At 46.8% G+C, this 16310-nt stretch overlaps 1 protein-coding gene across 13 annotated transcripts in view; it reads left to right on the top strand.

Moving 5' to 3' along the window:
• The window catches only part of ano1a (anoctamin 1, calcium activated chloride channel a), a 199174-nt gene that overhangs the window by 90947 nt on the left and 91917 nt on the right, over positions 1-16310 (top strand). For 9 of the 13 annotated variants that reach the window (XR_011086715.1, XM_068650430.1, XM_068650431.1 and 6 more), the window contains 3 exons: positions 322-333; positions 2427-2498; positions 10304-10378. Coding sequence is in view for 12 of the 13 variants with exons in the window: in XM_068650430.1 (XP_068506531.1) it covers positions 322-333; positions 2427-2498; positions 10304-10378 (159 nt within the window). In the remaining variant the exon portion in view is untranslated. Of the gene's footprint in view, positions 1-321; positions 334-2426; positions 2499-10303; positions 10379-11463; positions 12489-16310 lie in introns of those variants that run through there. The other 4 variants (XM_068650428.1, XM_068650433.1, XM_049717415.2 and 1 more) reach the window with 2 other exon arrangements.

Genomic DNA, 16310 nt, shown 5'->3' with positions numbered 1-16310 from the left:
CTTGTGTGCTATGAATGTGCCAAATGTGCTATAAAACAGTGTAATGCCTAATTTATTAATTCAAGACTACTTAGTATTCATACTATATGAGTAGAAATGTAGTGTTTAAAATCAATGTAGTGTGTAATTCCAGGGAGAACACCCAAAAACCTTTTTCAGAGAAAGTTGCAAAATATCACCAAATGTTACCCACTACATCAATATTTTTTGCCACAACTGTATTTCTAAAACAGTTGACTAATATAATGTATGAATTACTATATAATCATACAAACAATGGCTGACTTGTTGTCCCTTTTCTGTTTATGGTGTACTTTACAGGAGGAACACAAGGTTTGACTTGCTTTACATTTTACCATTATAAACACTTTTTAGTAGTCAGTCATCATTGCAAGTTTTACTACTTTTGTGATCTCTATGTTATCTGCTTCCTTTCCGACAATGCTTCCCAACCTTCTTTTAACTTCTTTATTGGAGCATTATTTTCAAATTTTGGATTTCTTATCCCTGCAGTTTTTGCTTTTCACTTTCTGCTTTCCATTTGTTACTGCAGACTGCTACGTGGGTGCATGGCTTCATGTAAACCAGTGGTTCTTAACCTTGTTGGAGGCACCGAACCCCACCAGTTTCATATGCGCATTCACCAAACCCCTCTTTAGTAAAAATAAAAAAATAAAAATTCAAGACAGATTTTTTTACCGATGCACAAAATAAGCCATGCATGAACATCACTTTGTTCAAAGAACTAAACCAACACAATGCATGAACTCACAAAAAATTGCATACCAGGAAATAAGTGTGACTTCTTCATCATCACAAATTTACACGACATACGGGTGTGTTCGGACCTCCGCAGTGGAGGCTCCGCCAAACCCTTGAGACCGACCTACCGAACCCCTAGGTTAAGAACCACTGATGCAAACATTAAGTAAACATGGAATATTAAGTAAATATTATTTTGGTTTCAGCAGATACATTTCAGCAAAATGATGTTATATATATATATATATATATATATATATATATATATATATATATATATATATATATATATATATATATATATATATGTGTGTGTGTGTGTGTGTGTGTGTATATATATATATATATATATATATATATATATATATATATATATAGGCCCGAATATAAGACGACCCTGATTATAAGATGACCCCCTCTTTTTCAAGACTCAAGTTTGGAAAAAAGACTTTTTGAACACTAAATTTAATTTTTATACAGAAAATAATTATAGTACATCTGAAACAAATGATTATAACAAAATATTCGAGAAAAGAAGCATGTTATTTTGCCTCGTTCAAATCATGCAAAAACTGTCTATCACATCTTAATATCTGAATATTTAATTATGTAAACTAAAGTGCAATCACATTAGTAAATCTCCAGATTGTCGCTACGTTTCTCCATTTTCTGTTATCGCTTCTCTTATTTTCTTCTGTTTCCTTACTGCTATTTTTTATTTTTCTTCGTGCTCCCGCTATTTTTATTTTTATTCTTCGTGACAGGGGTTCGCTTTGGCCTGGGGAGTTAAATACAGCATTCGCTTTAAATATATCTGGCGCCATCCCGCGTTGTGAATGGGTATAATGTCAAGACCCTTATTTCAACGCAAAAAAAAACGTCTTATATTCGGCTCAATACAGTGTGTGTGTGTGTGTGTGTGTGTGTGTGTGTATATATATATATATATATATATATATATATATACGGGGGGGGGTCCTACCGGTGTGTTCGGCCATCCGTGGACGGGGGGGAGTGCTATCGGTGTTTTCGGCCATCCGCGGACGGCGGGGCGGGGGCGGGGCAATGACATACCAGCTCTGCCGAACGCCTGAAGCCAACTCACCGAACCCCTAGGGTTTGATTGAACCCAGGTTAAGAACCACTGTTCTACAGATAGGCGCATGAAGCATCCCGGGATCACTAGAACCCCCTGCCATAAGGCTGAAGAACTTTTTTTCGTAGCCTCCGTAAGGTCTCTTTTCAAAGCCGTTTTGTTCATCTAAAGAAACACAACATTACAGACAGATGACAAAAATCACACTATATACACCAGTTTAACTACGGAAATTAGTTAATATAGCCAGTGTTTGAACACTTAAACAGCGACATAAAGACAGAGCAGTTCTGTCTAACTGCCTAGCCTGTCAACATAGGCAGCCGTGTGATTACGCAATCTTCAGAGGAGGCTAGACAGGAAGTTGGCTCCTCCGAGCGAATCGTCTTCAGTTTTAAAATAACTATAAAAATTCAGCAATTTTGGTTCAAAATGATACAAAACTATTGAAATTAAAAGGAAAACGACTTTATAATAAAAATAATTGAATTTGTTTTTCCCCATTTCATGATGGCAGGTATCACAGCCTTCGAAGTTAATGAACATGATTAACTGATGTCTTTTTCAGGACCACAACCGAGCCGAGTATGAGCTCCGTGTCATGCAAAAAGCAAAGAGACTGGAAAATTCCATGGCTAAGGTAGAGTAAATGTGAATAAATGTTTCCATTTCCATCAATCTATAACAGATTAAATGCTATAATGTCAAAGATGTCCCGCGACATCATTTGTAGTCTACTCATGTGTAATGCTTATTCTATTTAGGGTCATAAGCTAGGTCTATCCCAAATAACTTTGAGCGAGAGGCAGGATTCATGCTGCAATAGCCACCAATCAATCATAGGGCTCATGGAGAGAAACAATTCTCACATAGTAGATGCACATCTAGGGGCACAGTAAAGACACAGTAAACCCAAAACCTTTTGACTGTGAATCAGACTTGATAAACACTACCCCATTAAAACTTTATGCGCAAAATCATTGATGCTCCTCTCCTATTGAAAGAAAAACCCACTGTGGTCACAAAAATAACTTGTTAATCACAAAATGTTTAAATATGAAAATTAACCAATGCAAGTAAAATATGATGGTACCCCTAGAAAACATGGAAAATATTTTTAGCATAGAGAGATATTCAACCGAGGTGTGCCCTCTAATTAGCATCATGTCTTTAAACTTGTCATCATTGTTAGAGATTTGCTCACTCCAACTTATTTTGCAAGAACCACACGGGAGACAAGCAAGTTCTTTTAGACACCTGCAGGTGGAGAGTTCACTCGCTCCAGGAATGAAGTCTGAAAACCCTCCCAACTGCAAGGACATATTTATTAAGAGAAAGAGTGGGGGCTGGTGTAGACTGAATAGGAAGCCCAAAACATATCAGGGGGAACTTTTACGACCTTGTGTAGGATGAGACAAGGTAGGTTATTTATTACCGGTTGCATTCCAACATAATCATACGATAAGGATAATCTGAAAAACCCTAACAATCATCATCATCGGCGGTCACTCGGCACGAGTATTACTGTCTTCTTCTCGGGGTCATCTACTTGTGGGTCCGCAGGTGGGCATAGAGGCCGATCCGGGATCCACATATTTTTATGCAGTGTGGGCAGGGGAAAGTGCTGGTGGGTTGTGGTCGTGCTGGAGCCTGTTTTTGTCTTTCCTTATGGAGTTGTTGTTTGGTTTCTGCGACACGGCCGAGTTCCTTTTCGTGATGTGCTGCACCTTCTTGCACCGCTGCCCTCCAGCTGTTCCTGTTCAAGGCGATGCACTCCCAGTCCTGAGATGTTATTTGGAATTTCTTGAGATTGGTCTTGAGGTTATTCTTGAAATGTTTCTTTTGCCCACCTGGGGCTCGCGGACCTCTCTCCAGCTGGGAGTATAACATCTGTTTGGGGAGGCGGGTGTCAGCCATGCGGATGAGATGTCAAAGTCAAAGTCAAAGTCAAAGTCTCCTTTATTGTCAATTCCTCCGCATGTCAAGACACACAAAGAGATCGAAATTACGTTTCTCACTATCCCAGGGTGACAAGACAGAGTTCACAACGCACATGCAAGTAAACAACACAGGAAAAATAACACAAGAAGTCAACATCAATGAACAATAAGCGTGATAGCACGCTAGCCGTTTGCGATGCACAGCAGAGTCCGGTAAGATGACAGTCAACCAGGCCACTGTGAACACGAGCACACAGCAGGCACGCACTGTCCGGTTCGTGGATCCTATCAGGCGAACGCAACCCATCTTGTCGTCCCGCGAACGAACGTACGCCAGGAGAATGGAAGGCACGGCTGGGCGAGCTGGGTTGGCCGCAAGCCTGGCCCGACATCTCCGCGCTGGCACCTCTTCCGCTGCCTCGCAGCCCCGCTGCCGACGCATCCCAACAATGCTCCAGGACAGAGCAGTCCGAGCTCACGACGCAGTCCAACCGGGGGAGGAAGAGCAGGCCAGTCCGGCGTCGCTCCATGACGAAGCAGTCCGAGTGCCCTTAATCTCTCCGCACCAAAGTCCAGAACGCCATAAAACCCACTTCCGCCGATGTTGAGCAGAACATGCCCGCCGCACTAGTAGCACGACGTATCACACGAGACGAACACACAAAAAACTGCCGAACAAACACTCAGTAAACACTCACAAAACACCGAACGGGACAGAGAGTGGCCGCTGCGTGTGCACGCGCCGCCATCTTGAACCATAAAAAAAAAAAAAAAAAAAAAAAAATCGGTGTTGGTGCTGCATTATTAAGGTGGTGATGCTCGGTATCCTGGCTTCCTCCAGAATGCTGATGTTTGTGCGTCTGTCCTCCCATTTGATCCTGAGTATTTTCTTCAAGGTTCTCTGGTGATGTTGTTCAAGAGCTCTTCGGTGCCTGCTGTAGGTTGTCCATGATTCTGCCCCATAAAGTAAGGACCACAGCTTTGTAAACCAGGAACTTGGTGTCAACCCGGAGGTCTCTGTCTTCAAAGACTCTTTTCCGGAGTCTGGCGTAGGCTCCACTGGCACAGCTCAGGCGATGGTTGACCTCAGAGTCAATGTCCGCTTTGGAGGAGAGAAGGCTGCCGAGGTAGGGGAAGTGGTCAACATTTTCAAGTGCAGTGTTGTCCACATTTATGATGGGCGGAGTAGATGGCTGGTTGGGAGGGGGTTGATGTAGCACCTGGGTCTTCTTGATGTTCACGGTCAGACCCAGGGCTCTGTATGCCTTAGCGAAGGAGTTCAGGATGCCCTGGAGGTCTTCTGCAGAGTGTGCTGCAATGGCATTATCGTCCGCACACTGGAGCTCCATGATCGTGGTGGTTCTGATCTTGGTTTTGGCTTTGAACATGTTAAGGTTGAAGAGCCTGCCATCAGTTCTGTACCAAATTGGGATTCCCTGTGGTAGAACTTCGTCAATGAGGTGGAGTATGGCGGCAATGAAGACAGAGCAATGATGCATCCCTGTTTGACCCCTGTCTCTACAGTGAAAGGCTCAGTCAAGGAGCTGTTGTTGAGCACTGTGGCTGTCATTCCGTCATGTAACACTCGCAGTATTCTGACGTATTTATCCAGGCACTGATTAAGGCAAAGGGCTACCAGTTTGACACACACTTCTGATATAGATAATTTGCTCAATTTGGCTTTCACTATGTGTGTTATTATTGTCATTTCCAGTTCACATGTAAGTGTGATTTTAACAAGAATAGCAAAAATACAGTCAAACCTTGGTTTTTGACCACAATCCGTTCCAGAAGGCGGTTCGAGAAGTGAATCGGTCGAATTCCGAATCTATTTTTCCCATTACAAATAATGGAAAAAAATTGTATTCGTTTCAAAACAAACAAACAAAAAAACGCCTTTGTCAAGCATTTTTGTATTTGCGCATATTTATCCGATCGCGCAACTGCAGCGCACCGCTGAACGCGCAACCGTAACGTGTTGCCCACCGCGCAACTGCACCGCGCTGGTCGCATTATTGTGACAGAGCCGTCGCTGAAATTTAGAAAATATTTTTAAAGTCCTGATGTACTTTCCAAAATTTAAGTGGACCTCAGTGCGCAGGGAGCTTAATTTAGTCCGATCGCGCAACCGCAGCGCGCCGGGCGCTCACTGTCGCATTGCTTTAAGAGCGTCTTTGTGTTTTAGGATGGCTTTACTGCTCCCACTTGCTTTCTTTGGAGGCATGAGGGTCAATACAATCCTCAAAGTAACGAAAATACAATAACGAACGGAGTCAGTCGGCATCCGGGCCGCGCGGTCGGGTTTTCTCGGGTTCTCCCGGCTCATCTCGCGAGGTTCGACCTCCGAATTTTGTTCGACAACCGAAGCAAAAAAATCACGAATTTTTTGTTCAAATTCCGATTTGTTCGAGAACCGGGACGTTTGAAAACCGAGGTTTGACTGTTAAATAAAAAGATGCAGCTCACTGACAAGTGCCGCTATTTGAGCTAATTTTAGAACAGTCCTGCGGGCGACTCATGCGGTTCTCACGGGCGACCTGGTGCCCGCGGGCACCGTGTTAGTGACCCCTGCTCTAGATGGATGAAAACCGCACTGCGATTCTGGGAGAACTTTCTCAGACAGTGGCAGTAGGCGATTGGCAAGAACACGAGCAAGTACTTTGCCAATTGTTGAAAGGAGTGAGATGCCCCTATAGTTTCCGCAATCCGCTTTGTCCCCTTTCATGAAAATGGTCACTATTAGAGCGTCCCTGTTCTCCGAGGGGAGTACTTCTTTTTCCCAGACCTTCAGAAGGAGGGCATGGAGGTGGCGCTGGAGCTCTGGTCCACCTTCCTTTAGGACTTCAGCTGCGATCCCATCTACCCCAGAGGCCTTGTTGTCTTCATGCTCCTGATGGCATCTTGGACCTCTGTGGGAGGTTCACCCATGTCTTCCCTGATGGGACTCTGAGGGATATGACTGAGGAAATCTGACTGAGTTGTGCTGTCACGGTTGAGGAGTTCCTGAAAGTGCTCTCTCCACCGGTTGATTATGGACTCATTGTCCTTCAACACCTCCTGCCTGTCCTTAGAGCGTAGGGTTTTTTGGCTGTGATGGCTTGGGCCGTAGACAGCCTTAATAGCACTGAAAAAGCCTCTGGTGTCACCAGAGTCTGCCAAACTCTGGATTTCCAGTGCCCTTTCTGTCCACCAGGAGTTTTTAATCTGCCTCACCCAGCTCGGGACGTCAGCCTTGGCTCTCGAGTGAGCCTGTCTCTTTGCTTTGCAGGTGATGTAATTTTGCCAGACACGAAAGGTTTCCCTTTTCTTGGAGATGAGCTGTTCTGTCTCTGTGTCGTTCTCATCAAACCAGTCCTGATGCTTTCTGGACTTGTACCCGACAGTGGCACTGCAGGTATCAAGGATGGAAGACTTGAGCAGGCTCCAGTGTTCTTCAATGTCCTCAGGGTATTCCTGATTGAGGCTTTCTCCAAGAGAGGCCTAAAGCAGCTGCAGAGTGGCAGTTTCGTTCAGGCTCTCAAGGTTTAGTCTCTGCCGGCTCTGCTTCTTTTGCAGCCTCCTCTTCCTCTTGAGTTTGATGGACATCGTGAATCGTATCTGGCGGTGATCTGTCTAGCAGGCCTCTGAATCCATCGTGGCTTTTGTGATGCTCACGTCGCGCTGATCCCTGGCTCTGACAATGACATAGTCAATAAGATGCCATTGTTTAGAGCGAGGGTGTCTCCATGAATCTTTGAGTTTGTTCTTCTGGCGAAAGATGGTATTGGTGATGGTAAGGTTGTATTGAGCGCATTTGCTAAGAAGCAAAACCCCGTTGGAGTTGATGTTTCCAATGCCTTCCTTTCCAATGGTGCCCTTCCAGAGGTGGTGGTCTCGGCCCACTCTGGCATTGAAATCTCCCAACATAATGATCTTGTCCTCCTTGGGGATTTTTGACAATACCTCATCCAGACAGTCATAGAAGGTCTCTTTTTCTTCCTCATTGGAAACGAGGGTAGGTGCATAAGCACTAAGAACTGTTGCCGTCTGGTTGTTGGCCAGCACCAGACGGAGGGTCATCAGGCGCTCACTGGTTCTTGACGGCAAAACCAACCCCATGGATCCTAGACTCATCTGTGGCCTTCCCTTTCCAGAAGAAAGTGCATCCACCCTTTTCCTCCTTCAGATGACCTTCCTCTGCCCGTCGGGTTTCTGAAAGAGCAGCTATGTCAATCCGGCATCTTCTCTGTTCCCTGGCAATGACAGCGGTTCTCCTCTCTGGCCTATCACTGGTTACACTGTCCATTAGTGTGCGCACATTACAGGCTCCAAAATTCATGTTTCTGTGTTTTTGACCGCATATTGGTGATCCCTCTGAATGCAGTAATCCAGTCGGGAGGTTTGAGGCAGGCTATGTTTAGGGCACCTTTTCTAGCCCCTTCCCCATCAGGGGTGAGCAGAGTGAATCCTAAAAAGGGCTGCTCAGTCGTGGATGCAGCTACCTAAGAGCTCTTTCTGCCTCGGTCCAAGAGCTCAACGATCATCTAACATCTACCACCTGATGTGCCAGCTTGTGACTAGGGGCCTCCAGACTTCACAATCCTGCCCCCGTTGCCACTTACTGGTCGCCACAGAACTTTAATCCGGGATGTAAGGTGGATTCCCTGAAAAAGACGCCTGTGCGTGACTTTGTTTAAAGTGGGGAGACTGGTGCACAGACACCCACCACACTGTCCTTGACAGAGCGGGGTCAGAATCCAGTGGCATGGAGACCAAGACGACAAGTGACCCTTTTCTTCTGCAGCCTTCATCCGCCTTCTCAGCCGTTGTGACGCCTCCCCTTAGGTCAGCCATCATCCTCCGCCTGGTCCACCATTGAGGTCTTCACTATTTACCCATAGCTGGAGCTGTTTACCCACAGCCGGGACAGTGGTTGATGGGCAGTAGGGCGTGTCCACACACCGGTGGGCCTACATGCCGCATCTCTGGGGCCCACTGCTGCTCCGAGATCCTGCACAATTTAGCCTGGGACCGCAGGGTGCCAGTTGCCGTGTGTGGCCACGAGGAGGCGTGTGCAAGTCTTGGCAATGGAGAGGCTGTGTATCGGCTGAGGAGGCTCATGCACTCGGCTCCTCTTTTCACCCCCGGAAACAGAGGGCAAGCCGGTGGCGGTAGCTGAAAGCAGAAAAGTCGCAAGCAGAGGCAGCATGCAGCATGCACAAACTACAGGCATTACTACTCCAACACTACTGCACTGACGCATCACATGCCCTGTGTGCTGATAGAAAACACACAGACACACTTAAACTTGTAAAGTGTAACAGGCACTGTGATGTCATTTACAGTTGACAGCAAAAAAAGTATGACGGCTAAATAAATACGAGGGGAATTTATCTGGACAATTAACAAATGCATATGAATTGGAAAGCCCTGTTGAGATTAGTGGGGATGCATAGTACATATTATTGTTGTAAAGTAAATGTTTGACTTTATTCATTTATTCATTTATTTATTTATTACTTTGGGGTTTTGTGTCCACTGTGGGTTTTCTTTCTTTAACTGATGGACCAACCATTTTGTCCACGGTTATGTATACAATGTACTTTATCAACTTAAACAAAGCATATTTGACTGATCAAAGAAAAGTTAATAATCATTATTTCTACAAAAAAAAATGAAGAAAAAAAATAACCTTGAGGATCTTCAGATGAGACATATACTTTGCATAGGGAATCAGGAGGTGAGACAGTATTTTCAGTAGTTTCAAGTAATACAATAATTTCATTACTTTACTACATTATTTTCATTACGATTTTCATTACAAGTGCAAGTCTAACTGTGTGCATGGGTGGAGTTTTCTTTGTTTTGGTATTTGACTAGACTTTAAGCCAAAAGAATAGGGCATTGCGGGGTATTTGTGCCTGTGTGCGCTGTTGTGTGATGGTGACTGGGGGCTATTCACATATTCCTAAAATAATAATAATTAAATTAGTGGATTGATTTCTGCAATGATTCAGAGGGAGTCTCCCATGCTGATTCCACATTTGTTTAAATTGTAATTAGCTTGTGTGCGTGTGTGTGTGTGTGTGCGTGTGTGTGTGTGTGTGTGTGTGTGTGTGTGCGTGTGTGTGTGTGTGTGTGTGTGTGTGCGTGCGTGCGTGCGTGTGTGCATGCGTGTGTGCTTGTGTGCGTGCGTGCCTGTGTATACAAAATATTGGGAATTTAGCATTCACTCTCTGTTTTTGAAGAAAACTGTGCCACTGTCCCCTGACCCATTTTTCAGTTGGCTCTGCTATACTCTAGTTGGCTCTACACGGTTGCTTGAGGCTGAATTAGCTATGCTCCAAAGGAGACACATAGTGATCTGTATGTGCACTTTTGTATATTTGAGAACTGTGTGTTTAAAATCACACACAGCATTTATTTTATACATATTTTCAACATTTCAGTAATCCAGTCAGATCCAGATCCAGATCCAGTGTTTTTATGTTGCTGTGTTTTTACTCTATGTATGTTTTTATGTTAGGATGAGAAAGTGAAGCTGACATGTACTGACAGGCTGCCAGCTTACTTGACTACTATAGCCATGATGGCTTTCATGGTGAGTAACGCATCTCTTTCTATTAGACTCTTTAACAGCCTTATTTAAAGAAAGATTTTAACAACGCCCAAAAAGGCAGAAAAACTAACTTTTTAATGTGCAACTAATTCATACAATTCATTGCAAATATTGCTCTGCTTAAAAGAGTTAGATTAATTGTTTGCAAGCTCCAAACGCCTGCGTTAACCTTGGCTATCACTTGTCAAATTAAAAGAGCACCACAGCGGATTATTTACAAGGTCAGCGACGAAAAACCTGGTCAACTCTGTCTTGTCTGTAATGTTTGCAACACTGACAATTATTTCTCCAATATAGCAGTTTATATTGTTGACTCAAACACAGTACACAAGCCAGTTCTTATTGCATGCACATTTCTTGTCAAATCTACATGGGTCTATGGATAAATACAATAAGGAAATAAAATCAGGAAATGAACTAAAGATCTAAGTAAAAATAGAGCTCCAAGCTCTAAAGGTCTCGATACTGGCCTTGTTGTGGTAGTAGCACATTGGTAGGCATATTAATATTTGATTATTTTTTTTACGATAAACAACAGGCCTGATGTTTGTGCAAAGTTTAATGAGTTTTTGCACACGTTTACAACCTCATCAGTGGTGACCTCTCAGGTTTTCTCCTTTGTCCCCAAAATGAAATTATGAGTGCTTATTTTCCCGGTGAGGGATTTGGTTCCAGAGATATTGTGTCACGTGCCGTGCCAGAGACGCTCGGCCGGCAACTTTCCTCAGCCACACCCCTTCTTTATCGTAATGTCTGTCACCTGCTCCCTCTTTTTATCTGATGTATTTAAACCCTGCCCGTGTGTTTCTCCTTGTCGGTGTCCACTGTTGTCTCCCATCTGTGTCCGCGCCTAGTGTTCCTGTCCTGCTCGTCTATACACCCCCGGTCTTGTCTGGAGGCTCACGTTCAGAATCTGTTCCGTGTCCGAGTGGATTTCTGTCTGTCTGTTTGCTGGCCGTGAGTCTGTGTCTTCGTTTCTCCACCTACCTCCCTTCCAACTCCCTTTCCCTTCAAAAAAACCTAGTTCAAGCTGCATTTGGTTGCCCTGCTCCAAACATTCCCGACAGAAGACACCGACCATCACAGCGACCAGCGCTTGGACCAACCTCTGCCACCAGCTCCCGTCTGCGACGCCGGACCCACGGGTGCCATCGGGACCCACCTCGGCGCCGCCGGATCCGCGGCCGTCGCCGGACTGCGTCCCAGCGGTGCCGGACCCGTGGCTACCGTCGGAGTGCGTCCCAGCGCCATCAGACCTGCGGCCGCCGTTGGACCTTGATCCAGCGGCGCCGGACCAGGATCATCACCCAACCCCCGTTCCCACGGCTACAGTACGTCTTGACTCCTGCCGCTGCGCACAGCTCGGCCTCCTGAATGCCGGCGATTGCGGTTCTGACTCCCCGAATGCCGCTAATTGCGGTTCTGACTCCCTGAATGCCGCCGATTGCGGTTCTGACTCCCCGAATGCCGCCGATTACGGTTGTGACTCTCCGAATGCCGCCGATTGCGGTTCTGTTTCCCCGATTGCTGCTGCGCGCGGTTCTGTTACCCCGTTTGCCGCTGTGCGGGGTTCAGACTCTGTTGCTGCCACCTCGGACTTTGCCATAGACCAGTCGGGGGTCGTTGGGACTGGTGCGCCTCCGCTAACCCCCCCACCCCCACACGCAAACACCGTGTGGGGGTTGGCTTTGGGACGTCGAAAGCCGTCACTTGAGGGGGGGGTACTGTCACGTGCCGTGCCAGAGAGGCTCGGCCGGCAACTTTCCTCAGCCACACCCCTTCGTTATCGTAATATCTGTCACCTGCTCCCTCTTGTTATCTGATGTATTTAAACCCTGCCCGTGTGTTTCTCCCTGTTGGTGTCCACTGTTGTCTCTCGTCTGTGTCCGCGCCTAGTGTTCCTGTCCTGCTCGTCTATATTCACCCGGTCTTGTCTGGAGGCTCACGGTCAGAATCGGTTCCGTGTCCGAGTGGACTTCTGTCTGTCTGTTTGCTGGCCGTGAGTCTCTATCCCGTCTGTGTCTTCGTTTCCCCAACTACGTACCTCCCTTCCAACTCCCTTTCCCTTCAATAAACCCTGGTTCAAGCTGCATTTGGTCGCCCGGCTCCACTCTTTCCGTATTAGTCCGTATTAGTCAAAGTCAGCTTTATTGTCAATTTCTCCACAGGCACACAAATAAACCGAAATTTCGTTCCCCCCTATCCCACGGTGACAAGACATGGCTCACAACAGACAAACAAGTATAACAAAAGCGTGCTGAATAAATAATGAATAAATAACACAACAAATAAATAAATAAGAGGAGCAAAAAAAAAGGAGCAAGTGCGCGTACAGCAGACATTCCCGAAAATAGCGCAACAGTGCCGCACGCTACGCAGAAGGGGGTAGCGAGTTCAGGGCCCTAACAGCCTGGAGAAATAAGCTGTTGGCGAGTCTGGTGGTGCGGGAGCGCAGGCTCCTGTACCTCTTCCCAGAGGGCAGAAGGTCAAACAAAGAGTGAGCCGGGTGACTCACATCTCTGGCAATCGAGGTTGCCTTGCGGGCGAGATGGGAGGTGTAAATGTCCTTCAGGGAGGGGAGCGAAGCACCAATAATCTTACCAGCCATATTCACTATGCGCTGCAGGGCCTTCAAGTTCTGTTCAGTGCAGTTACCACCCCAGACAGCGATGCAACTGGTGAGGACGCTCTCAATGGTGCCACGGTAGAATGTAGACAAGACTGCCTGAGGAGCGCATGCACACCTGAGCTTCCGCAGGAAGTACAGGCGGCGCTGAGCTTTGTGTCGAGGTGTTTGCGGACCAGGAGAGGTCCTCACTGATCTGCACCCCCAGGAACTTGGTGCAGCTCACCCTCTCCACCACAGCAACGTCGATGATCAGCGGCAGGTGTGTTGTGTGACCCTTCCGGAAGTCAACAACGATTTCCTTGGTCTTATTGACGTTCAGCAGGAGGTTGCTGTCCCTGCACCACCTGGTCAGAAGGTCAACTTCCGACCTGTACCGAGTCTCGTCGCCCTTCGTGATGAGACCCACCAGAGTCGTGTCGTCAGCAAACTTCACTATGCGGTTGTCGCTGTAGGTCGCAGTGCAGTCATGCGTCAGCAGGGTGAAGAGCAATGGACTGAGCACGCAGCCCTGGGGGGGCCCCCGTGCTCAGCGTGATGCTGGCGGAGATTTTGTTGCCAACACGCACCACCTGAGGCCTCTGACAGAGGAAGTCCAGTAGCCAGTTGCAGAGGGAGGTTCTGAGGCCCAGCTCGTCGGGTTTGCAGATGAGTCGCTGCGGCACAATGGTGTTGAAGGCAGAGCTGAAGTCCACAAACAGCAACCTCACATATGAGTCCTTTCTCTCCAGGTGGGTGAGGGCCGAGTGGAGGGCAGAGCAGATGGCATCCTCAGAGGACCGCTTGGCACGGTACGCAAACTGGAAAGGGTCAATGGTGGGGGGGAGAACGGACTTGATGTGCTCCATGACAAGCCGCTCAAAGCACTTCATGATGATGGGCGTCAGTGCCACGGGGCGGTAGTCATTGAAGCAGGACGGTGCAGGTTTCTTCGGCACAGGAACGATGGTGGCAGCCTTGAAACATGAGGGGACGATGGCCTGCTGCAGGGAAACGTTAAAGATGTCCGTGAAGACACCTGACAGCTCCCCAGCGCAGTCCTTCAGCGCTCGACCCGGGATGTTGTCAGGGCCCGCCGCCTTACGGGTGTCAATAGCGGCAAGCGCCCTCCTCACACCGTCGGCAGAGAGACGCAGGGGGCTGCTCGTGTGCGGGGGGGAGTGGTCTTCAGCGGGCAAGTGCTGTTCTGGGCGTCGAAGCGAGCAAAGAAGCGGCTCAGATCGTTCAGCAGACGGACGTCGCCCTCACAGCTCCTCGGCACGGGCTTGTAGTCCGTGATGGTCTGAATGCCCCGCCAAAGGCTACGTGCGTCTTTGCTGTCCTTGAAGTGGGTGGAGACCTTGCACGAGAACGCCTTCTTCGCTTCTTTGATGCCTCAGGACAGGTCGGCCCTCGCTGTCCTCAAGCCAGCCTCATCCCCCGCTCTGAAAGCCTTGTCCCTGGCCCTCAACAGTCTGAGGACAGCCCCCGTCAGCCACGGCTTCCAGTTCGCGAGTGATATGACGGATTTCCCGACATATTGCCAATTTCTATGTCTTTATGATCTGGTTTGGCAGGCTAACACAATATGTTTTTGGCAGGCCTAATGTGTGTGCAGCTTTTAATTAAGTTTTGCCATGTTTAGACCTTCAAAAACATATGCTTCTAATGAATTACAGTATAGGCCTTTCCTGTTAAATTGCCCATCCAGTGAGTTAGGGCATGGGGGTCGGTAAATATTGTTTCATCAGGCAGAATAAACTTTTCGAAGTAACATTTATGGTCGTGGAGAGTTTACTTTACTCAAATATTTACTCAAATGACTGTTTTTCCGATCCATTCTCATGTAAGCATTCTGTTGAAATATGCTTCCCGGCGTTTTTAGGAGGCCGCGCTAGATGTTTTACTTTGCAGGGGTCTAAGACCTCTAGACGTCACCTGACTATTCCTGTTTACGCAGCCACATTGGCTGTAAAGTAGCGCCAGCATACCAAAGACTACAAGAGCGTAGCGATAAAAGCAGTGTCTATCCGTCTACATTCTGTCCAAGTGAATTCACGTCTCACTTGGTGGATGAGGTACGCAAGCTGGACAGAATATTGGATATCATTGATCTATCAAGCAGCAGGAGTGCTTTTTTCAACTATGGCGACAGTAGATAGGCAGACAGATTGTCAGTACACCACTTTCAACAATTTTCCTTCTCACTATGCAAGTGAGTGCTTGCAATCATACAAAGACTTGGCATGTTACAAACTTAAAGGTGTGTGTACTTAAGACTTGGTTTAATTTTTTAGACAAGTATAATGTTGCTGCCAGGATCAGCGAGGTACTCTCGAAGTCAGCTGTGGTCTAGCTGTCTGGTGGGAAGCATCACATGTAGCTGCTTGTTTCGTTGGCAGTTGAGTACTAGCTCAGTGGCCTAGTAGTAGAGTTTCCGCCCTGAGACTGGAAGGTTGTGGGTTCAAACCCCGGCCGGGTCATACCAAAGACTATAAAAATGGGACCCATTGCCTCCCTGCTTGGCACTCAGCATTAAGGGTTGGAATTGGAGGGGTTAGATCACCAAATGATTCCCGAGCGCGGCACCACTGCTGCTCACTGCTCCCCTCTCCCCCAGGGGATGGATCAAAATCACATGGGGATGGGTTGAATGCAGAGGACAAATTTCACCACACCCAGATGTGTGTGTGACGATGATCATTGGGACTTTGGGGGGGACTTTAAAACTCTGGCTGATTAGACACTCCCTTCTCCCCTTGAACGCCACCGTAACTGCCACTATGAGAAGAATCCCACTTAGGGTCTTGTTCTTGGCCCTTTTTATGGCTGCTATCCATTTATGTATGACACATTCGTTGTCGTTTTGGTGGTCTGTAGAGTGGTCATCACTTTTTTTGCTTTTGCACAGTGATCTTTCTCAAAATGTGGTATTTGCGTTCACTCAAAGGAGCGACATGTTCTCTATACTGACAAAGCAACTACTACAGTTGGCACAGTGCATTGTGGGATGCGTGATGTCAACGTCCGGAGCTCTGTGGGCCTCAAAATTCATATTTTTACTTATGTCAACTCCCACATCATCAATGGACAACTAGTGAGCCTGTTCCGTTGGGTATACCTACATTCTCCAGTATAATTCATACCTTTTTGAAGAAAAATGCTTAATTCACTTTTGTTGTTTCACTGCAAGTTGCTGTGAAAAGCGTTTTAGGACTATTTGAAGGCAAGAGGTAAGAATCCTGGGAATTGTTTAAAATTGTGAAACAAATGCATTATCTGTCTCCTTGAAAATGTAAACGTTTTATA

Source organism: Syngnathus scovelli, chromosome 4 (assembly GCF_024217435.2).
Source record: "Syngnathus scovelli strain Florida chromosome 4, RoL_Ssco_1.2, whole genome shotgun sequence".
NCBI classification, from domain to species: domain Eukaryota; kingdom Metazoa; phylum Chordata; class Actinopteri; order Syngnathiformes; family Syngnathidae; genus Syngnathus; species Syngnathus scovelli.
The sequence above is the reverse complement of the archived record's forward strand: the minus strand, read 5'-3'. Positions and strand labels throughout refer to the sequence as shown.